The 26,170-nt window shown below is 50.2% G+C and overlaps 1 protein-coding gene across 4 annotated transcripts; it reads right to left on the bottom strand.

The window, feature by feature from the left end:
- Positions 1–431: 431 nt before the first annotated feature.
- On the bottom strand, positions 432–26,170 carry prkd3 (protein kinase D3). Of its 4 annotated transcripts, none has more exons than XM_037485876.2 (19): positions 25,902–26,170; positions 24,574–25,168; positions 12,497–12,635; positions 9,475–9,606; positions 9,167–9,324; positions 8,278–8,470; positions 8,122–8,199; positions 7,843–8,029; positions 7,497–7,620; positions 7,188–7,265; positions 4,326–4,602; positions 3,383–3,435; positions 2,962–3,034; positions 2,775–2,881; positions 2,528–2,689; positions 1,709–1,807; positions 1,337–1,604; positions 824–909; positions 432–639 (listed from the first exon to the last, which is right to left on the bottom strand). In XM_037485876.2, the coding sequence occupies exons 2-19, from the start codon at positions 24,820–24,822 to the stop codon at positions 466–468; spliced, it is 2,637 nt and encodes an 878-aa protein (XP_037341773.2). In that variant the 5' UTR covers positions 24,823–25,168; positions 25,902–26,170; the 3' UTR covers positions 432–465. The 4 variants fall into 4 exon arrangements, with proteins under 4 accessions (XP_037341773.2, XP_037341776.2, XP_037341775.2 ...); XM_037485879.2 differs by having other exon boundaries at positions 3,383–3,432; XM_037485878.2 differs by having other exon boundaries at positions 8,278–8,467.

The following is a 26,170-nucleotide window of genomic DNA, read 5'->3' as shown; positions in this document are numbered from 1 at the left end:
ATGAGAAGAAAAAAAAAAAAAAAACTTAAATTCTCACACCGTATTCTCTTGTGAAAAGTGCCCTTTATTCCTGGAGAAAGCTCTGTATCCCGTCTGTTCTCTCAGGTAAAGAACGGACACATATTATTGCTCAAAGTTATGAAATGTTTCGTGAGTCTAATAAACTACACGAATACGTTCACCTCCTTTTGGTTTGTTTCTAACGATGAACCCTGCTCGAGGGGATCCATGGAATCTGTTTATTGTGCAAAAAAAAGAAGGCGAACACTCTCTTCTCCTCCGACTGGTTTCTCAATGCGTCTTCTGCGGCGCACGCATCTCCACCTTTTCGACAACCTCCACCTGGGTCGATGGGGCCGGTAAATCCGCAGCTCCCAAAAGTCTCCCTGTGAAAGTTCTGGTCCTTTTATTTTCTTTAAAAAAAAATAATAAAAAAAAAATACACGTGGTGCAGCAAGTTCGCCACTAGGGGCCCTCCTCCATGTCGTCCAGGTTGGGAGCCATGATGAAGTGTTTTGGGTAAAGAAGACTGCGCTCGTCCGCGTACTCCTCCCAGCGCGCGTCGTCGCTCTCGTGCGTGATGTAGCGCTCGCCGCGCCGCGTCTCGAACTCCCTGAGGTCCAGCCACGTCTGGTAGCCCTGGAGAAAAGAGACATCGACATAGCCCCCTTTAAAAATGAGTCCAGTGTGGTGCTCTTTATTTAGGCGGTGTTCCTGATGTGAGGTCATTCAATTCCTTTGAACTTAGAGTTGTTACATCTTCTTTGTCCTACATTTTTAACCTTGGTCATATAGGGTCAGAGAAAGTAAGCTATCATGTCACCTGTAACCAGGGATGGCTGAGACACTTGTCAACGCTGTACCTCTTCCTCATCTTGACTTGGAGAAGATTGTTGATCAGATCGGTGGCTGTGAAGGAAACGAGCAGAATGTATCTATAAGCTGACCTTTAAACCCTCCGCCGTCTCGCCCCCACGGCTCACTTGAGGACCTGACTCTCAAAAAAAGAGAGGCTCAGAAAGAACGGGGGTTCCTGAAGTCGGTTTACCAAACAGCACCCTCGGTTCTTTCAACTTGTCATATCTCTCGAGTGCGGGGGTGGGGAGCAGCAGCGTGGGCCGCCAGGGGGGGGGGTTAGAGAGTGACTCAACCTCAGCCGCAGACACAGTGGGAAGACACAGTCCCGAGTCTGTCTGATGTTAAACTACTACAGGTCCAACCAAGCCTCCAAGGGAAGGATATACCATTTTAACCGCCAGATTAGAACAAGCTTTGGCGATTTCTTTCCTCCGGGAAGACAAAGGTAACAACAGAGTGACTTCTTCGGTCTGCTCACCCTCTGCGGAGATGTCCTTCCACGGCGTCGAGGGGTACATGAAGTCGGCGTTCTGGATCTGGTCGTTGATGTCCTCGTCCTCGTTGAACGGGAAAGTGCCGCTCAAGCTCACGTACACGATGACCCCCACGGACCACATGTCCAGGGAGCGGTTGTAGCCTTTGCTCCGCAGCACCTCCGGCGCCAGGTAGGCCGGCGTGCCGACCACCGAGCGCCGGAACGACTTCTCGCCGATGATGCGGGCGAAGCCAAAGTCGCACAGCTTCACCTGTGGGGGGGGGGAGCGACATGGTCAACGCGTCCACAGACGCAACCGCCTGCATCGAAACATGCACACACACACACACACACGCGTGTGTCTTTTTCTTTCACCTGAGGAAAAGGCTCTGCAGAGGCCAGGAGAACATTCTCAGGCTTCAAGTCACAGTGAACGATGTTTTTGAAGTGCAGATGTCTCAAGGCCACCAGGATCTATTGAAGAAAACAAAAAAGCACAGACTTGAAAAATCCATTTGACAGTAATGTAAACTCTAGCCTCTAAACATTTGAATGCATGAGGTGTGTGGTATAAACAACGCTTGCATGGACGCAGCCCCGATGGAAAAATACCAGCAGCACAAGCCCCCCGATGCCCCTCGAGGGTTTCCATGCCGACCAGTGCCTCCACATTAGGACACATGATCTCATCTCACCATCCCATCTATATTCACGAGGCCTGGCGTAGGAGGGGAGCTGCACGCTCGTTTGCCTACAGGCCCCCCGTACCAAAAACCATAGCGGGGCCTGGCTCCCCGATCCCGCCCCCCCCCCGACTTAAGACAGAAGGCCTCCCGGGGCCAACATCACAGGCCGGGCCCCCGCCGCAGCTAATGGGGCAGACGTTGACGGGCCCCGCTTCTGTTTGGGCCCCCGTGATGGTCCCGCGGATGGGGGGGGGGGGGAAGAGTTGCTGCTCTTCTAATCAGGCCGCGAAGCCACCAGAACCCTGCAGGCTGTAATCCACGGCCAGGGGGGGGGGGGGGGGCAGTCACGTAAACAATTCCCCGCAATCAGCTCACCACAAGAATAAACTGGCCCTTGAGCTGCAGCAGACACCCCAAATAAAGACAGAAACAGAGAGAGAGGGAGAGGGGGGGGGGTTTGGTTTGGGGGGGGTGATGAGGATGAGAGCCGCGTTCCTGCAGCACGGACCTGTGTGACCAGGAACTTGGTGACGCGTTCGGGCAGTTTGCTCTTCTCGCTGGACAGGATCATCTCCAGCATGTCGCCGTGCAGCTTCTCCATGACGACAAACACGCGCTCCAGCGTCTCGAACATGCACTCCAGGTTGACGATGCCCGGGTGATGCAGATTCTGCAGAAAAAGACAAAGGAGGTTGAGTCTTCACCCTCGGGGGCCTCGTTTGCAGAACATGCCAGATCTTTTATTCCACCGATACCTGTAATATGGCCACCTCATTCCTTAGCTGGCTCTCCTGCTTGGTAGGAAACCTCATCTTGTCAATAACTTTGATGGCCACATCTCTGCCGCTCTTTCTGTGTTTGCCTAAAACGTTACGGGACGTGGTGTAGTTAATAACTCTGAACAAAGGCGAAACGATTCACAGCGATCTCACCAAAACATACCTGCGTACACGATGCCAAACTGGCCGGATCCCAGCACTTCATCGGAGAATATTTGGTACACGGAAGCAATGTCCTACGCCGGGATGATTCGCATTGTTAGTGCTGGGGCTTTGTCATTGCTCAACATTGCCAATCCATTAAGGTTACAAAAGGCAGGGATTTTTTTGTTTTTGCTCTTTCAAAATGTTTCTGGTATTGCCAAATCGTTCACTTTCACTCAATGCAGAAGTGCAACCGAGATGGAAATCCCTTTACCAAAAATATGGGCCAGTAGCTTCCCTATTCGTGCAGCATAATAGCTTCCGCTGGAGGTTTTGGTAAAAAATACATCTTCAGATTTTAGCACAACAGATACTTTAATAGCACCAGAATGTGCAGGCTGTGCTCGGAAATTGTTCAACAGAAAGGAAACGCCACTCACCACATTCTCCTGGATCTGGCAGTTTGACACAGATATGCTGATGGACAGCTCTTCTGGAGGAAAAAACACATCATGATTCCGCATTTAAAAACTCAAATAACTTGTTTTCATCAAAGCATAAAAATTGCTCTACGAGCCACACTGCTCAGATACTTTTGCAGCTGCAAGAAATATGTCCCAAGCCCACATAATTAGGCATAATGTTACAAAATAAACCGGCTATAAATTTCATGTGAGAAGCGATGTGTGACTGGATGGTGCAAGCACGCACAATGCATGTCATCACCCGGGAATTTAAACACCTGCAGTTGCCACTTCTGCATGCCGTCCAACACAAAAGCCTGAGATGAAAGAGAGTAGGAGACACCATTCGGCTGATGCTACACCCCCCCAAAAAATAAGTTTTGGTTTGGAATGAGAGATTACAACACTATTTACATCTACAACTACTCTATGAATATAACTGTATGGATGAAGACCTCGTTGTCATTATACAACCTTTAACAAGGTTATACAATGACGGCTTAACAACACCAGACTACTGTGGGGAGGCTGAGTTGTGTCAGTTAAGTTCTCTCATCAAGAAGCCCTGAGTAACTTCTAGTTTCTTGTTGAGTCAGGCGAAAACCCTGGATGACTATGTAACCGAGAGGGGACACAAGGCCCCCCAGTCACAAGCAACATTCTCTGCTGATGTCAGAATGTAGTTGAGTTTTTTATGCCAGAAGAGTAGATCTGGATCCTGGCATTTCGTTACAGACACAACTAGCTAATGACATTTTCAATGAAAACTCGAAATGAAAAAACGACTTGATTAAATTTCGGTGCCCGTGCCGAATTTAATCTGATTGAACGTTTCAATTCCTTCACAATGCTAATAACACTTTTTTAGATTTTTTTTCTCCATCATTCCACAAGAGAGAGCCCGACATCTTCTACTCACTGTGGTCTCTGCCCTGGCCAGCAGCACTGGCCACACTGGGCTGAGGGGTGACGGGCATCAGGGCCTGTCGGATGGCCTTCTCCCAGCCCTGAGCCACATCCATCCCGACTCCCGAGGCGGCCAGAGCCGGGCTGTGATAGCGGCTGCAGTTGTCCTCCCCCACGTAGTAGACCATGGTGGCCGTGATGATCTCAAAGCAGTGTGGGTTGCTGCCCTGGGCCAGATTACTGTAGTCTCCGGACTGTTCGACCTGGAGGATCTCGGACAGGGGAATTTCCTGCGGGGGGGGGGGGGGGGGAGATCAACAAACTGTCCGCGAAAAAACAACAAGATTCTGATGGAGCAACAACAAGTCATTACCTCTTGAGAATGAAAAATGCTCTCATTGAATCATTGGACAAATCCAAAATGTATGAAAGAAGCAGAACTTATAAACAAAAACATGAAAGAAAAAGCAATGTAACCGGTAGTAACACTCACACACTCCACCGTTGTAATGTTGGCTGTAGAGTCCCGGCTCTAACTTTCTCCTATACCTCATCTCTCTCTTATGAGCACATGCAGTGAGCACCGTTTCGCAACCCCCCCCCCCCCCCCCCCCACCCCCTTTCCACGTCCAGCCCACTGTCAAATCAAAAGGGAGGAGGGAGGGCTCGAAAATTTAAAAACACAGAGAACCTCCAGCCAACAGGGGGGGGGGGGGGGGTGGGGGGCCTGCGGAGGCGCGCGCTGTCCCCCTCCGTGCGGCTCACCACAGAGTATCAGATGAAGTGCTTGTGGTCAGAAGGGGCCGGGTCACGTGAGCGGTCCCTGCGGCGGACTGAAATGCTCCGGGTTCCCTGATTACAAGGCAGGGGCCAGCCGGAGGGGGGTGTGTGTGTGGGGGGGGGGGGGGGGGGCTCCGAGCACGAGCCGCTGCCGCTCGCCACCGAGGAGAGAGACACGGCGACTACTGTTCCTTCCACAGGGTAGCGAGTGGGTGGGTCAGGGGTTGTGTGTGGGGGTGCGTGTGGGGGTGTGTGTGGGGGGGTGTTTGAGTAGGTGAAACGTTTAAGCGCGACAGGACTCAATCTGGCAGAGACAGCGAGAAGCCCCCCCCCCCCCCCCCCATGAAAAGGTTCTTCAGAGAAAGCCACAAGTACAGGGGTCTCATCTTCAAACGGATAGCGGCTATGGCTTCCAAATGGAGAAAATGGCTGCCATGCTGCCAAAAAGAGGAGAGGGGAGGACGCTGGCCACACACTGATGAGCAGCACGCTACGAGAAAAAAAGAAAAAAAAAAAAAAAAAGAAGAAGAAGAAGAAGACGGAGGGTTTCCCAAACAGAGCACATGGAGAATATGTGGTTTCGGTGGAAGAACCCCTCAGAGAGAAGCTTCTTTCTTTTTTTTTCCTGTTTCTACTGTACGCACAGGAAATCATCTCACTTTATCCGTCATTGGACGCATATCTGCTACTTTGAAGCAACGGCCATGGAACAAAACAAAAGAAACTTTGGAGCACGTGAAAAAAAAAAAGAAGAATTTATAGCTCGCCTTCAGTTCCCGAAAACGTTGCCGAGTGCCAAGTTGATAAAAAAGAACCTCGTGAAGCTGCCAGTGAACAGAACCGAGGAGTCGGTCCTTAGTGGCAGAATAACTGTTAGAAGAGGGTGAGTGAATCAGAATTTTTCCTTCCCCATACTTCACATCCAGCACTAAAGGGAGGCAGTGAGAAAGGAGGACTTTAACAGCAGCTGCGTATAAAACCACCTGTTTGACACACACACACACACACACACACACACACACACACGCACACACGCACGCACACACACACACGCGCTCAGAGGTGAAACGTGCCGACTCGCTCCCACTCGAAACATCCTGCTGCAGCACACGGCCCCCGAAAACCGCAGCGCGAAGGAGGTGTCAAAGTCTCCGGACGCACAAAGTTTTGCCATGGACAATAAAATGATTTCGACTAAAAACACCAACACACATGTGGAAGTCTTTACGGGCTCCCTCCCTGGGTCCTCAGCGTGTAATTACTGCGCCATTAAGCCCCTGCGGCAGTGTAATGACTGACTACGGCGCTGGCAGCGAGCGGGGAAGCGCCACACACTCTCCGCAACGGATTTTACATATTGAAATTACAATGTTTCACATATACTTAGGAGTGGTGGGGGGGGGGGTTTTCTTCTTCTTCTTCTTCGTCTTCTTTATCATCACAACCACAAATATTACCATGCTATAGAATAACCCGGCATCAAAGAAAAACTTCAGTCAAATCAGTGATTCTCAACTGGTGGGTCGCGACCCGGGCCCGTTTTCAATGGATCGCGGGCCTTTCCATGGGAAAATAAAAAAATATATATATATCACAAAAAAATTCATCCTGTGATTTTATTTTGAAGGGACTTTTTTAATGCAGCGGAGTGTCGATTTTTTTGCCGGCTCGTCCGTCCATGTTCTCAGCAGCGTTGGCCAGGTTGGGTCAAACCATTCTGATATGGGAGAGACACTGGGTTTTTAGGATAATTAAACATCCTGAATATAAAAATATAAAATTCAGCTCATGAACTTGATTTTGAATAAATTTGAGATGTTGAGAATGTTCCTCGATTTGGGTCGCGGCTTGTCATTGAGGGGTGATGGTGGGTCCCGGAGCCAGAACCAGTTGAGAACCACTAATGTAAATCCACTGTTCTTTTGAAACTGAGGGATCCCTCTCTGGTCTAAAGTACGACGACTCTTTCTTCAAAACCCCTTCAATTTCCCCCCCCCCCCCCCTCCGATTTCTAACTAGAGATAGAGAGACACGGGCGAGATGAGTGGCACCGATCATTTGCAAAAAAACACTCGGGTGACAGCTTCATGCTTACTTTGTAGAACTTGGCTCCGGTGTCGTTCTGGAAGAGACTCAGACTCTTGCTGTCTAGCCTCCAGTAATGTCTCTTCCGCTGTAAAAGTGTGTGTGTAGGGGGGGGGGGGGGAGACGACACAAGAACGCAAAGTCAGTCCAAACGACAACTAGCACATCACCCGCCGATGTTACAGTGCTTTAAAAATGTAGTTTCATGAGGAAAATACCTTCTGTGCTGAATTGAACACATGTGAACAGCTTTGGAGAAGGAGTTTTCCCCAGCATACAGGCTATTTTTCAGACTGGGCTCCGTGGTTATCAGTCTTACCAGGTTGTCCCGGCTTGTATAATGAACCATCCAGCCCTCCTTCACCACCGTGGAGCTCCGCCTCTTGGTGTGTTTGATGGACTGGACCACCCGCATCAGAGGGATGTTGCTGCTGGTGGAGGGACTACACAAAGACATTTAAAAAAAAAAAAAAATGAAAATGAAAGATGAAAGAAATATGACAATTGCTTGTACTTGACCTGCAACCAGCTCATGAAACCGCTCATGTATATTCTTCTTCCTGTCCCTTTCTACTCAACCGGCCATAATGTTCAGACTCAGAATGGAGTTGCGTTGGAGAAATGAAAAATGCCAAAGAGGATAACCATAACCCCATACTTCACACCTAATAGTCTTGATGGGCTCCTCGTCCTTCTCTCGATCCAATAAGGGAGAATCCATGTCAAACATCCTCTCATCCGGGGTGGAGGGTTCCTCTGGGTCGTCCAGTCCTCTGCCGCCATCCAGGTCCCCGCTGTCCACCTCCATGTTGTCCATGGTGGTGTCGGAGTCTGGGCCGGGGCTGGCTGGCTCTACACACACGGAACATCAAGTCGGCAAACGCGGCAGACACACACACACACACCACCGCTGCGACGGGGGAATTCGGGGCGTGGGACCTCACCACCGTTGAAGTCCACCTCCCCCAAGCAGTCCCGAGGTACCTTGGAAGCGCATCGCTTGTGGCAGTTGAATCTGCAATCTGACAAATATTTAAATAATATATCAATAAGTGTGTTAAAGCATCACTGGCACCTTTTCAAAGATGATAAAGACCTACCTTTACACTGCATGCCCTGGCGAAAGAGACCCTTGAGCAGACGCTTGCAGTACTGGCAGATGGTGGGGCGGGTGTAGGTGTGGATGGCGAAGGTGTGCGGCACCTTGACCCGTCCCAGCACCATCTTCTCCATCCAGATAGGCCTGCCGCTCCAGGACAGGATCCTCTTCCCCGCCTCCTGATGGGACCTCTGCTACAGGGGTTGGCCAGGGTGAAAGGAAAAGAGAAGATGGAGGGAATAAAAAAAAAAAAACATAGTCAGGAAGGAAGTGAAAAATAAAGGAATAACTGCCTCAAAAGGGAGTATTTGAGTGATAGGGGAAAAACTGAGTAAAATAATGGCATGGCAGTAAAAAAAAAAAAAAAAAAGAGATCCAGCCTTACCGAGCCAGACTTTGCATAGTTAGCGGTCGATAAAGGTGATTAGATTTGTCAGGTTTGACCACATGGGAGCATTTAGTTACGATTTTATAGGAACGAACCAAGATCCTTGTAAAAAAAAAAAGAAAAAAAAGCTTCCACCGTGTTCATAAAAGAGTAGATATATAAACATGGGCTTTTAACGTCATCGGCATGATCGCGTTTCCTCACGATTTATTCGTGGGGGTCGCAGACAAAGGGGGAATATTCCAGAGCGAGCTACGTTTAACAGTTGAGACAAAGCGGCCACACATTCTTGGCCAGTTCCACCGTCTCCCCCCCCCCCGCCCCGGTCTGGCTCAGGACGACGTCTGAACTCCGGGCCTGCGTCATTTTATATGCGAGGACGATAAAAAAAAAAAAAACGTGAGCTATTCTTCCCGCTTCTTCCTCTCTCTCCACTTCCGCCCGAGCACGTGCATTCGCGCCCCCCCCCCCCCCCGCCCCAAACCAAAGGCCGGAAGCTGACCTCGTCCTGGACGACCACGGCATTCTCGGCGGGGGCCGGCCGGGGGACGGAGAGGCAGGGTCCGGGCAGGGAGACGTTGGACAGTCGCCTCTTCCTCACGCCGGTGCAGTTATTTGGGATCTTGAAGGCGCAGCGCTTGTGGTAGTTCAGGCCGCATCCTGAGGAGGTGTGAATTAAAAAAAAAAAAAAAAACGTCACAAAACGCTGAGGCAGCAGAGACGCTTTTAATCCGTTCGGCAAACCAGCCCCCCCCCCCTACCCCCCCGAAATTTGACAAGGTGGGGTTTTTTTGTGCGCTGGGGTCTAACCTTCACATTTGAGCCCCTGCCGGACGAGACCCCACAGCATCTCCCCGCAGTAGTCGCAGAAGGTGGGGGCTTTGTAGGAGTGGACGTAAAGGGCATGCGGCCGGATCTGGAAGTCTTCGACCGTGGCTTGGGCTGGAAACAAAAACACAAGACGGTGAAGCTGAAAGGTTGGTGAAAACCAGACAAATCTGTGAAAACGGTGAAAAAAAACAACAACCAGACAGAGGAATCAAGAAGAGACGCGAGGCTTTTATTATAAAAACCAATATCTAGTCTCACTTTTTGCAAGTGCTACAATAAGAAAACAAATAAACGTGCTATGTCTACACTGCTGCAACAGAGGGCGCCACATCTGCAATAAACCGTCATACGTTGTAACCGTGTGAAATTGACAGGGAACTCCCAAGAGACGCCAGTCAAAATGCCAAATGATCCTGTTGTATCGGTTCGTCTTTGTTGTCGTTCAACACAATCAAAACCAACAAAGCCGAGGACGTGTCCCCATGTCTCTCTCTCTCTTTCTCCTTTTTCTTACACGTCTGCGCTGTTTCTCGTTAAGCACACACGCAAGTCATTGTTGGAATCAAGCGTCGGTTAGTCATGGCTGTGAATCATCAAAGATGTGAGGACGCGTAAGATGTGGAGGAGACAAACCTGTGTGTGTGTGTGTGTGTGTGTGCAGCGAAAACTTCAGAGCGAGCAACATGCCGCTTCTGGTTCCTTTTCAATCATTAATGAGGGAAAAGGCTCGTCCTTATTCTGGCGATGATCCACAATCACATTTGCTTTTGGACCACTGAGGAGACGTCCTCAGGTGCCGCAATGAGATGTCGTCCCGAAACAAGGAATATGACGCGCGGCCTCCACAGACCCAATAAAACAGGTCAACTCAGAGGGGTCATCCAAAATAACAAACCTTGTTTTTATTGTCTGCGAAGGAAATTATCCATAACATTCACTCTTTTTGCACACTATCAACGCACGCTTTCTTTTCCCCTCCTTCTCCATTTCGGGTGGTTCGGGGATTTTCTTTTTTTTTTTGGTTCTGGTTTGGTGCTGTTTTGAGAGAGAGAAGAAAGAACCCCCCCGGGCAGGTCACATGTCTCGCCGGCGAACACAGACTGATGAAAGGCAGCATTCATGTGCTCCCTCGCCACACGTCCGCAAGACAAGTGGCCGCTTCTCAGCCGCCGCGCCCTCCCCCCCCCGTGGAACGCTCGCCGCGTCGATCGGCACCGAGCAGCACCGAGCGAAACCGCCACACGTTGGGTCTTTTTTTTTTTTCTTTCTATTTTTCCCTGCGCTTCTCACGAAATCTGTTTGCCTCGAGGCACAAAGTGTTCGTTCGGAGGCCGCAATCTTGTCGTGCAAGTCATGTAAAATAGCATTTAGCACACTGCCAGCACTGTGGGGGGGGGGGGGGGGGGGAGGGCCTCGTCACGGCGAGGGTTTGAGGGGAGTGAAGATGGGACCCGAACACCTGAGCGTGTTCACAGTCAGCGCGTCTGCTACGCCGAGATGTTCAAACCCAGAGATGTTCAGGAAGACTCAGCGGAAGATGACGGGAGACAAACAGGGGAGGGGTGGTGGGGGGGCGGGGGGGGGGGGGGGGGGGCATTTCCTCTGAGCCCGTAGATGGTCTTGGGTGGATCTCCGGCATTGTTGCTTCTAAAACAAAAAGATGCCTAACACCACACCAAGCGCCTCTGGGGTTTAGCTCAGTTTTTTTTTTTAGCAGTTTTCATCAGCCATTTCCCAGCCTGTAATCTGTCAAGCTCCACTGCCGGGGGCTTACACCTGCAGATGGGATTTGTGGAGGTAAGGAGGGATTACAGTGAGAGAAAGTGAGGAACGGGGGGGGGGGAGGGGGAGAAAGGAGAGAGCGACGCAGACCGACAACAAAAGACAAGACAAACACAGACGGCCAGAAACAAAAAGCAGGAAGTCCTCCAGTCTTTAGTCTACACTCCTCGCGCCTTGATGCTCAGATCCTGAACCCATACGATCATCCCCGTGGCTAAATCCCCGCAAACAATACTCTCATCACCCGGAGAAGAAGGGGGGGGGGGGGGGGGCGAGATTTTCAGCACAGGTGGCGTCAAGTGCTTCCCAGTGGAGACAGATGGAGCAGGAGAACGGATTAGGGCAGAACACAGACCCCCTGAGTCTCAGGAAGCCGGGCTCATTCAACGCAGTCAGACAAGGTGGGAAATGTAATGAAAACTTTGAGGTGGGGAGAAGATGAAGGAGATGATTGGACATCAGAAAGCAGGTAAGCGAGCGGGGGGGTTCACCCGGCAGCGATTGGATTCAATTGAAGAAAAATAAAGGTTTCATTTAGACAGCAGCAAAGCGTCAGGGAAAGCAGAGTAATCAGACCCATCGAGGTCGCTTTGCACAAGCTTTGTCAGCCATGACGAGGTAAACAAAAAAATGAAGCTTCCTCCAGTTTATTGGTTTTAGACCTGCAGCAACGTATCAATGAATTGTCCACTATTATGATACTCAATTAATTGGTTGTGTCATTCCAGCTTCTTAATAAAAGGTGAAAATGTTCTGGTTTCTGAATCTGAACATGTTAAGAGTTTTGGACCAAAAAGTGATATTTGTCAACGCTGATCAACATTTTTCACAATAATCAGACATTTCGTAGAACCGACAACGAATCGAGGAATATCATAGAAAGTTTAAATGACCATGAAAATAATAGTTTGGACTTTGTTTACAGCTTGATGAGTTTTCATCCATCCTTTCCCCTTTTCTAAATACACAGTTCACATCTGCTCGAAGCATTATGCTGCATTTCTGTCCCATTGGTAAGAACGGCATTTAGTGTCAGCAGCTGCTTTTCAAGCTACGGCTTTCAACGTTTAGGAAGTACGTCCCAAAAGTCCCAAATGACCCGAGCTCCCATGGTTAGGGACAAGGAGCTTCACGAAGGTCAGTTGTTGTTGTTGCGTTTTTACCAAAAACGTTGAGCGACAATGATTTTATTTACACAGTTCCACTGCAGCAGACGTACCAGAGAGCACCACCTCGATGAGGTCTCCCTCATGGATGTCCTCCGCCGAGGTCAGCCTCTGCAGGATGTTCTCGTCGCTTAGGTCGTGGCGGAACAGCAGGATCTTGTCGTACATGCCGAAGAAGCCGCACTCCGGGAACTGGAGAGAGGTGGAGGGAACACAAGCGATGGCGTTAGTGGAGCCGTGAGCTTGATGAATAATCATTTAAAAAGGGTGAGCAGAGTGAACGCGCTGTTTGGGGGTCAACATCTGATCCAGGTACTAAAAAGACAAAAGGACGAGACGCTGATCAACACATTTCTGCAGTTCGCCTCCGGTAAATACACAAATAAAGCTGGAGAAAATGGCAATAAAAAGGACCCTTTTGTGAAGGAGGAGTAAGTCATGTGATCATGTATCACTTGTATTGTTTAACAGTGAAGAATCATCTGGATTCCAAGACACCTGAAAACGATGTTCCAAGCCGAACCAAAGTGACGCGGAGCCGAGCGCACCGACGTTAAGTCACGTGATCACGCAAGGGGGGGGGACGGGGGGTGGGAGGAGGAGGAGTAGGTGGTAAACATCCTGAGAGGAGAATCAGCTCGACAGGAAGTCGAGCGGCAGTCAATACTGACTGAGTCACGTCCTGTGCCGAGCCCTCAGCCTCTCAGAGAGCGATGGTCTTGTCACACAAGAAGGAAAGAGCTCCAAGCAAAATGATACGGAAAAAAAAAAAACACGACACAATGCACTTTAAACCGCGAACGGGCGTCGCTTTGGGGGGGTCACGGGGTCTTATATTTGGTTTTTTTCGTGGTTGGTGTCAAAAGTGGGAACTGGGGCGCGGGTCACATCACGCATTGGGCCTGGTAGTCGCGGTGCCATGCAGGCTGGTACTGGAGGATCCACCAGCTGTTTCCCCTCTGAACCAGGGTCAATCACAATGGGCCACAAAGAACAATGCCAGCATCGGGCAGCGGGGGGGGGGGGGGGGACTTGGCAGAGCGTCTCGCCACGGGACACGCAGGACACCTGGAGCCGGCCCGACTGCCAAGAAGCACAGATACAGAGACGCCAGGCGGGGGGGGGGCTCTTCGGGGCGACTGGCGAAGAAACGAACTCTGCGGAGAAAGCGAGGAGTCCCGAGGCGCCCGCTCCGTTCTTTCGGCCTGGTGGAAACAGAGAGTCTCCAACAATGGACCTACCCCCCCCCCCCCCCCCCCCCCCAAACCTACACTCTGCTCTCCCAGCGGAGGCATACATGTTCCCTCGGTTCTTGTACAGCGGTGGGTTTTCCCATGAAGGGCCCTGCTTAGAATAGCATCCATGAATTTGTCTGAAAGTTCACTCTTGGGATAAAGAACTTGCGGCCAAAGCAGCAGCGGTTCTCAGTGGCGCCGCACTGGACCAATCACTGGATATCACTCCAGGAAGAGGTACTCCTGCCTTTGAGGTGTTCATTTCACCAAAACGTTTCTGCTCGTGCTTCTGCGGTGGAACATTTCCAGCTCGACACACTGACATCCTAAACCCCCGTCGCCCTCTGCGGTGATTAATGCTGCGTGGCTCAAACCAGCAGCGCGCAGGCAGCGGGTGGGGGGGGGGGGGGGGGGGGGGGGTGTGGGGGGCATCCTTCCTGCGCCCGGCGGCGGTGTCACAGAGGGCTTGTTCCAGCACGCAACAGCGGCCCAAGGCCCGGACCCGGGGCCAGCTGGAGCAACACTTTCCACTGCACAGAACCGGTGTCACTCCAGAGCTGCGCAGCATCTGCGCGGCAGCGCGTTCAACTGCTGAACCGGGCCCCCCCCCCCCCCTGTGCTCCATTAAAGCGAGAGGAAACCACAGGTGTGCTGGAACAATAGAGGGACACGTTTTAGGGCACATTTTAACACAAGTCATAACTGACGGCCAACCTGTGGGTGCAAAAGCAGCTCCCCAGGGGGAACCATCTGCAACCTCACCCACCACCACCCACCACCACCCGCACGGGCTACTGCGCACGTCTAAGCGCGCAGTGACGAAGCGCGTCTTTTGTCATCTACGGAAGCGAATCCATTCAGCGACCACACACGCGCACCAAAACAGCCCCGGCGCCGAGGATCTGTGTGTGAGGTCCACGAGTCGGGCTGGGAGGACGAGTGGAAAGGGGGCTTTGCAGGAGTAAGCTTCTGTTAAACGAACTAATCCGCCATTGATATGCTAAATCCTGTTATAAGGAAAGAGAGTGAGAGGCAGGAGGGAAGGAGGGAAGGAGGGAGATGAAGAGAAGTGTGTGTGAGGGAGGGCGAAGGGGGGGAAGGGGGGGGGGGGGTCCTATTTCATTGGGAGCCAAAAACAAAATATCTCAAGACAGCCATATGAAGAAAGGTTCTGGTATGAATAACCACATCTGCTCTGTGGCTTAGATGGTACCACCAGCTGCAAAATGGCAAAATTAGGGAAACAAACTCATGAAGCCAAAACTCTTTCACTTACATTCTGTTGAAATGTCTGCTCTGAACCAGAATGTGAAGACAGGTACTCAGTCCCAGGGGGACAATGGAAACTTTGTTGTCAAAAATAGAATATTGTCCACATGACTAACCCGGGTAGGGCGTTGTGTCTCCGTGCGGCGAGGTGGGTGGTGAACGGGAAGCGGCGCTGAGGGCGGCGCGGAGGGCTCTGACAGATTGGCCGTGTGATTGCTGCGAGGGAAAAGTATGCTGCCCGACCTCCGGCTGCCTTTGAACCTTTATCAGTCCGGCAGCCGCCGGAGAGACGGTTGCAGAGAAGCGTCCTGCTCCACATCAGCCCGCGTCCGCAGGTAAAATAAAGCATGCATTAAAAAAAAAAAAAAAATACAGCTGGCAGTGCAAGCTGATGTTTTAGCTGCTACTACTGATTCCCCTCCTTTTTATGGATGAACCTTTTTCATTATTTGATGTTTAAAATGCATCCACAGCTTCACAGACGTCATGTCCTCAAAAAGCTCTTTTTCACTTAAATCATCACAATAAATCAAAATGCATTAGTTGGCGAGCCTTTCATGCACACTAACTAGTTAGAACAACAACTGTTCCTTTCACAAACACTGTGAATGCATTTCATGCATTGCCGGTTTTGTTGTTCACTGCATCACTTCCATAACGTTCTTTTTTTTGTTTTTTGTGGCGGGGGGGGGGGGTGATTCGTATAGCGCTTATAACATGAGAGGGCCTCCCTGCACGGGACAGAGGTACTGAGCTGCTGTGAAACACTGAACCAGTGTCGGGGAGGCCGAAGGCCGTTGTTGATTTAGCTGGAGGAGGCCCGGATAAGAACTGTCACAAGTTTGGCGTGATAAAAGGCCCTTTTTCTCCAGCGGATAAATAAGTCCATTGACTGATACCTAATAGGGCCGCGGACGCGGATCACACTGTCCCAGAAGCCCAACCCAACCAGAAGCCACAAGATGTTGGTCTCTCTCTCTCTCAGTCTGAGACTTTGAGAAGAGACTTCCGCCGAGAACACGCCAACAGGAGAAGCTGGCCAAAATCACACATGCATCCAAACGACTGCCGGCCAAACGACTCGATGGGCGCCGCGTCGTGAAACCCGAAGGTTCCACAGAGCCGTAAAAGAGGGTGTCACAAATAAGAAAACACGCCGAATGCGACGTGGAAAAAACGGTTGTTTTGATTTCTGAGGTGTATGCCCGACGACCACAACAGAGAGACATATTCTATTCGCATTGGAAAATCCAATTATGTGCTCACGCGAGCCCGTGCGGAGGGGTACGGGGGGGGGGACTGAGTAATTACTTTGTTCAAGTCACATCAAACGCTGTGTGGGAAAACTGTGTTCATTTATTAAAGTCAACAGTGGAATTGTATTTGTTTTCGTTAGGTGTCACTAATGCGATGCCCAGCAAAAAGTTTTCCACGCAGCACAGAATGAGAAACACACGCACAACCAATCACACGATTACAAGCAGTGGGCATAGACGCATTTTATTTGTCATCAACAGAAAGCACGGTGGAGACACTGTTGCTTTTATCCACAGTCTTCGTTCAACATCAAGTGCTTGTGGTCCCCCAGTTTGCTTATAATTCTGATGAATTGACCTAGTCCTCACTGTCCTGGGGAGGGAATGTAGCGACCCTAACGACACACACATGGACAAGCGAGCACATACTGAACCGGTTAGGAACTATGAGATGGAAAACGATTGCTTATAAGCATATTAAAGCATTAACCCCCGCCATATGGTTTATATTTCAAGCAGGCTCATCACATCGGCAATACACACACATTTAAAGCATGTGCTCCTCTCTAAGTGAGGCCTTTTCCGCAGAAGAAGCTGCAGATAGAGAGGCTGCACGAGGCCGCGTCATTGTTGAAAACAACGGCATGTTCTTCGAAAACGACAGAGCCGAACGGCATGTGATGCTCCTCGTCGCTTTAGCCAATCGTGGGCTGGAGCTTTACTTGGCGCGACGTTCGAATTCCAACTTTAACCCCCACCCGGGACGAGCTGAGAAACTCCCCCCCCCCCCCCCCCCCATCAATCAGCTACAACTTCTGCTTTGTGCAAACAGGACGCAGCGCAGCGACGGAACAACATCTTGTTATTGCAGCCCAAACCACTCCTCGCCCTTCGTCTTTTTCCTGCGTGTTTGAGAGAAGGTTGAATCCTGCAAGAAGCCTGAAGAACGTCCAGGTGTTCTGGTTCAATTCGTTCACCGCTGGTTTCCTTCTCGGTGTCAGCAGGCGGAGCTTAGGTCCAGAGCCGTGTCCTCCACGTCCTCGGGTGTGCACCTAGTAGAGCTCTCTCTCACCTGCCGGGAGACGCTGACAGAGCTGGTTCAACAAAAGCGTTTTATCCTCAAAGAGAATCCTGCAGTCGTTTCACCTGACTTTTGGTTATTCAAATCCGGGGGGGGAGGGAGAAGCAATACCGTTCTGTGGTCATTTTGAGTTGAGGTATTACAGCACTGGAGTGTAAGCGAGATAATGGGGATGAGGTCAGCGTTTGGTTGCTCGCCACTGTATCACCAATGAGAGCTTGCGTGATAGAAACAGTCTCTCTCGGATGACTTCACTCGCGTGGGTGTTTGCTCACATGCACACGCCTGCATGTGTGTGTGCGTGCGTGCGTGTGGGTGTTAGCGTGAGTATTGCAATGCATCAACATTGTCCAGAGGCCAAGCAGAGAAGAGGAAGGCTGAGTCACAGGATCTAAAGGCCTCTCGGGAAGAGAGCAGTGTGATCTAAGACATGCTCGGCCGGGCCCCCGCGCGCTGCCGATGAGTTACGGCCCCGCCGCGATCCACCGCCTCCCAGATACACTGCACCGCACACTCCGGAGCAGCTGCCACATTCACCTCGATGCAGGGCAAATAAAACAGGTGAAATTGCCGGGGGTGGGGGGGGTGGGGGGGGAGGGACTGTACTTTTTCTTGTAGCAATAGCAGGATGTAGGAACATGCTGCTGTTGCTCAACAGAAACATCAGCAAGTGCTGCGGGTTTTGGTAATCCACTAGTGTTGCACCAGTAGCAGCTTAAGGTTTTTCTTTCTTTCTTTCTTTACAGTTGCACCTACGTAACTCTACTGGAGACTGAAGCAAACACTTGGCGTAGCCAAATTCCAACACTCAAGCCGTCACCTTATTTAGTGCACGTACGGTGCAGTGCGAAGCCGTTTGAACGAAGGCGCACGGGCTGGACAGGCTGCAGAGAGAATATGGAAACAGGGGGGGGCGGCTCTGAGGGGGGAAAAGGACTCGCTGATTGTTTTTCCCCGGTGTTCAAAACGCTCAAAAGTGCAAGTCCAAAAAATATAAAATAAATTAAAACGTGAAATTGTAATGTAGCTACTTATACGTCCATTCGGCCTGTGGTGCTTTCAGGGGCATTTCTGCAAAACCTTTTGCCTTTACAACAGAGTGGTATAAATTACGTAATTGTACTTCCCCCTGCCACCTTCCTATCAGATTGACAGATCGCTCAAAGACAGGAAGGGCAAACGGTGCTGAGGAAACAACACAAAATGAGACATTCTGCAACATGCCCCTGCTGCAGGGATCAATAGAGCCTCGCTGATACGATGATCTGTAACAACAACAGACACCATGTGGTCTGAATTACAGGATGCCGGAAATATTTCTAGCACTATAACACATCTGCTAAGATGAGGACTGTGACACATGTTTGGTAGCGAGCCCTGTGAAGATAGCGACTAACCTGGTCAAACAGGCCACAGCATCTTGAAAAATGGGGGCAAGTGGGCATGTCAATCGACCCCCTCCTCATCGGCATTTGTCATGGTTGATGCGCTGAGGTTGAAACTCGAACCGTTCATGAGTAGATTAATAAGGGACACATGCCTGTGTTACGCTTCAGTTATAAATTCATGAATGGAAACTCCTTCAGGAAGTGGCCCTAAATCACCCCACATGGTTGGCTTCTCAAGGACAAAGTCGCTGGGATTGCTGCGTATTAAACGGTTCAACGTTAGCGCTGTCGAACCACTTCAGCATAATCACAATCAAAGCCCGACCAGCCAGCACTAACAGAGATTGGAGTGATGCAAGATCACCCCCCCCCCCCCCCCCCCCCCCCCACCCGGCATAAGTCGAGTATTGTGAAGGGCATTTGGGCAGAAAATCCCCCAGCAAAGCCACCATTGGTGGCAGAAGCGGGCCTGAAAACTTGTAGCTCTGGCACACGACGGAACTACGGCAGGACACCAGCCGTAGGATGGCCGCGACACCCTTCTGTGCAGCCAACAGGGCCCCCCCCCCCCCCCCCCCTCCCCTCCTGTGCAGCCAACCGCCCCCCCGTCCCCTCCCCTCCACCCCCAACCTTCCCCCTGCTCTTCTACACTCTGTCATTCCCTCTAACGTGCGTGGTCGGGTCCCGCGTTGCCGCTTCACATTGAGAGGAGAGCTGTGTGCACTACAGATGGTAGAAATTACTTCGCTCACTTAACTTCAGAGATATTCCGCCCCCCCCCCACCTTTTTAGTCTCTCCTCCCCCCCTTTCCACAAATTACTCCAAGACCGGGGCAATTGATAGATTCCTTCTGCAAGTACGCCTTTAAGTCGTACACAGCAGGGGTTTTTCAAAAATAAAAAAAATCAGCAATCCCAATTGTGATATCGGTTTCGTCATTTCTATGGCTTTGGAATAAATCCATTTGTGCTTAAAAAACCATTTACATTTTTAAAGAGGCCAGAACCAAGAACCAACAGTGAATGATTTGACTTGAGAAAGAGCTAAATATCCATTCCAGGAAATGTCTGGCCTCATGTACATCACACATAAAGCTCTGTGCCGTTGGGGGTGGGGTGAAATATGGCTGCCAGCTCCATAGGAACATGCAGATGTGGGCTTACGCTGTCGGTGGGAGGGAGCGAGACTGTGGTGATTTATTTCCCAAGTGCTTGAGTTAGTTTTGGTGGATGTGAACTGCAGTCTCTCCATTTTCCATCTGCACCCTTCTTTCTTTGCTATTTTCCGTTCTCATTTTCTTCCCCTTATGACTGTTTTTTGTCTTTCAAGCACTTTTTTTTATAGATACCGTTTCCCTGCAGGCCAAGTTTTCTGACAAACCTCAACCCCTCATACAGATTTTAGGGGAAAGGACCAGTAAGATTGCAGTCAGATAGTAATCCTATAACTGATAACTTGATCACGAAAGCTAAATCTTCGAATGCAACACTATCAAGCCAAACCCGAAAAAAAGGTCTGTTCCCACCTTTTCAGCATCAACGAATTACTCTTGAAGAAGGAATTTTGAGCTGAACTAGTTCTCTCTGCCAAGGGTTACCTGGCATTATCCAAGGGGGTATTACTCATTGGTTTAAAGCAATCCAAACAGTCCTTGAGTTTTTATAATACTCCACTGCTATTTTACTGTATGATATCCAAAGTCGCCCCGTTTCAGACTCAAACGGGCCTTTGTCTGGCTAATTACAGAGGCAGCTGTACAGCCCTCAACCAGAGACTGGGAGTTACAGCACTGACAAAACCAGTGGGGAAACCTGTGGCTGAGGCAGCTGCCTTTCATTGCTTGAGTGAAAATACAGAAACATCCAGAAGGAAAGAGCGCTAAAATTAAAGTATTCATAACAGTAACGTTTGAGGTCGAAGGCCCAACATATTTTTTTCCATTAGCTTTGCCAGAAGAACTTAAAATTTCCTTCATCGGGCTTAGCTTGATCATCTCCTTTGATAGCAACATGAGCATTTAACGATGCCAAGCTACACTCGGACACGTTTGCTGCCAACATTCGGCAGAAACCGTCGACGCAAAAAAAGCGGATCTATGTAGCCTGTCAAATATGTCAAAGTCCCATAAAGACTGAAAACCAAACAAACGCTTGATTCTGCAATCGCCTTCACCGCATCCGTCGACATTTGTCAGATGTTCGGCATTTACCGATGCAAGTGTTTAGCTTCAAATATTTCAGTTTCCTAACGGCCTAATCCCACCCATCCCGAGCAACATCACATCATCCCCCAAAAATGCCTGGGTGAGGAGGAATGTTCTGGAGCCGGCTGGCCGTCCGGGCTGATCAGCTGGCTCACTGGGAGTCATTCTCAGGGAGTCATGAACTCTTGTCGTCGTCCACCCCCCCTCCCCCGCCACTGCTCCCTCGCTGGCTGCACGAGAGGACTTGGGCGACACCAAACAGGAAGCGCTCAACAAGTGGAGGCTATGGATGTTTATCTCGCGCCATTCATCAAGCCCCAAAGCCAGGAGACAGGAGTCGCGATCCGGGGGCCGAGTGAAACAAGGCCGCCCTGACTTCGAGGCCGTGTGCAGCCACTCGGGGGCTTTTACTGTGCCATTGTGGGTACGAGTGGAAAGCTGAACTGGGAGGGTCTCCACCACCCGCTGGCTGCTTCCCTCCACCCTTTTCCACAGTCCTTCGCTGAGCCTGCCTTCCGAGCAGATACCCCTTTTGCCAAGTGGGGCCTCTAGAACAGTCAGTATAATTTAAGTATACGGTAGATGGCGGTAGCATGACTGCCCTAAGGGAACCTATCGAGATCAGGTTCCGTGCACTGAGGTTGACCTTAACCACTACAGGTTGGTGAACGTGGTCCAAACCACTACTATACAAAAACAAATCCAGATCGGCATAGAGAACGGAGAGAAAGCAAATCTGCCCTCTGGATGCCAGCCAAGTCATGTGGTTGAGTCTTTAGCAGGAAAGAAGCATGAGCCGTACAAAATCTGTACAATGAACAGCTATTACAGCAGGCTGTGTGAGGCCCCATCAAACAATGAGACTGATGCAGAACTGAAGGGTTCAGGAAAGATACGAAATGTCAACCTTTAAACCAGGACACATCATTTAGTGCAAACTCAAACATCTGGACATTTTACAGCTGTCAACTGCATCAAGTGAACGTGCCACAGCAAACGGGCTTCATCCTTGGTTTATAATGGTATTATTTTTGTGTCTGTTGGCATCTGGAAGACAAAAATCCATTGAAAAATCTACACAGGTTATCTTGAAGTTTCTGTATGTAAGACTGTGTGAATCTTTAGTTTGGCAAGGCTATAAGAGAACAGGCTCCAAAGAGGAACACTAAAAGAGAAAACTGAAAATGTGCAGCAACCGTGCAACAAAGTAAGCACTCACTTTCAGTCCTGAAGCTGTGGTCACAAGCTTTGAGAACGACTGTTAGCGTTTTCTCCCTGAAGTCCCTGATGCTGGCGCATAATCACCGATGGCATGGCAGTAGTCCACGCTTCAGTAATGAGACAAAGGTGAAATAACTTAAAATGTTGCGTTGATGTTACTCCACTTCTATGGAAGTGCGAGTGGAGCAAAGTGTCTCAACGGATTGCAAATCAAGCTTTACTGCCCCAAAAGTTCAACAGGGATAGTTGAGGTAGTTTGGCTTTGCACCAAAACCAGACAGGATGCAGCGTGAGAACTACATGCCTGCCTGAATGCACTTTGGGTTGATTATCCTACACCTGGAGTCACGGCGACCCAGGCCCGAGGTTATCAGCTACCAAGGTATGATCACGTTTTACTATGGAAGCTCAGAACAGCTGACACAGCAGAAATCCTGACTGAAGGGATGAACCTGTTTGTTGCATGGCTGAGCGGTGAATCACTTTGCTTAAGTGGGCCAGATCCCTGAGCAGGAAACGGTGGTGGGGAAAGTGGGTGGGGGGGGGGTACACTTCCATCCAGACATCTACCTCTACAAAGATACTACCGCATAAAAAGGCAAAATCTTTTTTTCTCTTTAAGAAGGTTCAACATTGTCGTGCATATTTCAGAACGAGGAGAGCGAGGCGGGGGACGGACCGGGGAGCACAGGAGGCCCAGAGTCATATTTTCCATTGACATGAAGCAATGTGCATGAAATGCGTCTTGGCAGAAGAGATGTGGATGAACGCGCCGGATATGTAAAATCATAAAAAGCATGTACACTTTGTACAGCCATAAATTAGACGGATTGGCTGCTTTGTTGGAGTGCATGGTGTCGCCAAATGAATGCACTTGTTATGAAATGACGCGCTGTGGAGACCGTCAGCCCCCCCCCCCCCCCCCCCCCCCCCCCGCTCGCCATGAGCACACCGCACCCTCTGACTTTCATCCAGACCGTTTCCTGCTACGGATTCTTGCAACTATGCCAATGTGTTAGGGATCCATGTAAATGTGCGTAGTGATGAGATTTTCTGCCCCGCAGACCACAACTGTTCATAACTAGCTAGTGAGAATCAGCAGACCTCGTCAAGAAGAACAACATTACCGTTCTCCTCTGGAATGTCAGACAACATGGTTCCACGGAGCCGAAGGACAGCAGGCTGAACGCGGAAAAGCTCCTCCGCTGTCACTTGTTGTTCAACACAGGACGGTTTTCTCACCATTTATTTCCTGTTTTTTTTTACTGCATCAACACCATCTCAGACTAAAACGTAGCTCTGAGAGGCCTGAATGTTTAGATCCTGGAGGCTGAGGGGTGTGCTTTTTGCTTAATCACCCTGTTTTTATTTAGTCAAAAAATAAGGTAATTACAGACACAAAGGGAGTAATTGTCATTATACACAAGAGGTCAGATCAACAGCAACGTGCGGATGCACACGGGAGCCATTTCATTATTGCAACAGGCTTTATGCACCATTAATCCCACACAACTATAGAGCACACGCGCGCATGGGGGTCAAAGAAGACAATGACTGAGTAAGAGGTTTAAAGCACCGGAAACTACTGCACATAGTACATACACACTTTTGGTTATAATTTCCAATACTTATTGTGCCACTTGCTGCTTTAACCCTAGTAGTACTACCAGTTTGTAGTGGTAGTCCTGCAGAAGAAGAAAAAAAAATGTACTTCATATAAAAAAGGCCCAACATCTGCGGTCATGGAGTTCTACAAAGCATGTTATTATATTGAACCACGTTAAAATACAGAAATGAAAAGGTTGCACCCTCGTTCTTGGGGCGCTCGCAAAGAGGCCGACGCGGACCACGATCGGCGCGGGCCCTGTCATTTAAAGTGCAAACAAACATCACGATTAAAGCTGGCGCTTTGGATTTGCACTCTGGATGTTCTCACCCAACCACATATGAGATGTCGCTTGGTAAGATGAGGCTGCACTCCGGCGTCCTCGAGGGCATTTACCCGTGTCACGGAAAAAGAAGTTAGGGCCCCTAACGTCACACAGGCAAAGCAAGAGCACAGTAGCAGTTCTGCATTTGTGTGGGCACGCGGGGCATGTGTCCGACGCGCTTGCGCCACGCAAGTCTGGCAACAAAAAAAAAAAAAAAAAACACAATGTGAATGACTGGCGCGGTGACCGGAGCTGTGGCGTGACCCGCTTCTGCGGTGTTTAACTCATTCTGAGGCGCAAGGCCCGGATGAAACGGATGAGGACGGCAAAAACACCCCGTAACGGCGTGTCATGTGGGTCCTTCCCTGCCTTCCGTGTTCCTCCTTAAGTTTGAAAGCAAGCCAAGTAAGGTAGGTGCGCGTGTCTTAGCGGAAATCCTTTCACTTCGGACAGCGTTAGAGAGGAAAAAAAGGAATGTCCTTTTTCCCCCCCAGTAGAAAACACAGTGTCATCAATATGAAATGGCATTTCAGTGAGGCTCTTACCTTCTGGTCCACTATGGAGCACACCAGGTCCTTGACAGCGGACAGCGAAAGGTCACCGGTCTCCAGGTTCACGGTCTCTCGGGTCAGTCCTATCTGAAGCAGGAAGGACACCCCGTGGAAGGAGTTGGTGGGGCTGGGGACGCTGTGACCGCCGTTGGACAATCGCGCGTACAGCGGCCCGGACGGTTGGTGCGGATGGAGAGAGTGGAGGACGGCTCGAGGTAAGGATGGGGAAGAGTAGGCAGACATTGGGTTTCCTCCAATGGCTAACGTGGCGCGCTGAATGGGGGGAGGGGGGGGGAGGTGAGGGTTAGGGGTGTTTAGTGAGGGCTTGCAGAAGGAAACACAGCTGCCTCTTGACAGGGGGGGCCTGAGGTCCTCATCGGGGGTTTAGTGAGCCAGCAGCGCGATCGTTCTTTCATCAAAGCGACATTGTCTCTCACAAACGAAGAGGGTCCGTCCGCCTGAGCTCACGCGGCACTCATTCACAAGACGGGCAGGTGACGGAGGGAGAAGTCTGGGAAGAATCTTCATATCCTGGAGTGGCGCTCCTTCTCCTTACGGAAGTTGGTAATCCACTCTGACCACAGGAAGCCTGTCACCACAAACACACACACACACACACACACACACACAGGAGAGACACACGCACACTTTTTTTTATTGACCTGTGAAGGACTGGCGCGCATTACAGAAGCTTTCATCCTGCACGGCGTAGCAGCCCGGCTGTATGAATGAAAGCTTCTGTTATCCCCGATGTGAACACCCTTTAGTTGAATTCAGGGAAGCACGCTTCAGCCAATCTAACCTTTTCAATCAAGAGTGTGCCAGTTAGATTTCATTCTTAAAAGTTAAAGCTATTACTTCTCAGATTATCTCTTAGATGGTGGTTGGTTAAGAGGGTCTACAAGGTTTAGCTCAAAGCTAACTCAAGGAAACGCAGAGTGCTTGAGGAGAGACGGCTTCAAACTTTTGCCCGTTAACAGCTTTTTTTTTTTTTTGGACTCCACTAAACCACTACAACAACGGGCCTTTGTGCTCGTGCGTAAATCAACAACCCTGGCCCAAACGACGCGTAAAAGTTGATAAAGCGCACCATGTCGGTGTTTACAGGAATCCAAACTCCACAAACATCTGCACCCCCCTCCCACTTGCGATAGGCTCGCTGGCAGAACGCAACCCGAGACTTGAACGCCAGCAAAACAAGTTATACAAGAGCTGGACTCACACGTTCAGAGCACTTCGTAGCAGTTTCACGCGCAGTCTTCACGCCGAAGCGCGATCGCAAGCAAACGTCGCCTTAAAGGCATCAGAAAAGATGACTTTACCTCCACAGCCGGCGAAGGGCGCTTTTCTCTCCATTGTGAGTTGACTGAAGGAACTTTGTAACTCCATCAGCGGAGGAAAGCGAAGGAGCCCGAAGGTGAAAACGCTGCGCGCACAGAAGCGCAACTTTACACGGAACCGCTGGGGACACGAGTTGCGCACGCGGGCGCGCGCGGGCTGGCCGTGTCGCGCATTTGTTTTTCTCTTTATCTTTTATTCCAGATTGTGAATTCATGCGCATCTTATTATCCTCCCAGCTGTGTCTACTCCC

This window comes from Pungitius pungitius, chromosome 14, assembly GCF_949316345.1.
Source record: "Pungitius pungitius chromosome 14, fPunPun2.1, whole genome shotgun sequence".
In the NCBI taxonomy this organism is placed as follows: domain Eukaryota; kingdom Metazoa; phylum Chordata; class Actinopteri; order Perciformes; family Gasterosteidae; genus Pungitius; species Pungitius pungitius.
The sequence above is the reverse complement of the archived record's forward strand: the minus strand, read 5'-3'. Positions and strand labels throughout refer to the sequence as shown.

Coding starts and splice junctions, on each gene's coding strand:
- prkd3 (XM_037485876.2), bottom strand. CDS start 24,822: ATGTCTGCCTACTCTTCCCCATCCTTACCTCGAGCCGTCCTCCACTCT. Junction 9,607..12,496: donor CATCGAGGTGGTGCTCTCTG/GTACGTCTGCTG, acceptor TTTTGTTTCCAG/CCCAAGCCACGGTCGAAGAC. Junction 3,035..3,382: donor GCCAGATCCAGGAGAATGTG/GTGAGTGGCGTT, acceptor ATCCCGGCGTAG/GACATTGCTTCCGTGTACCA.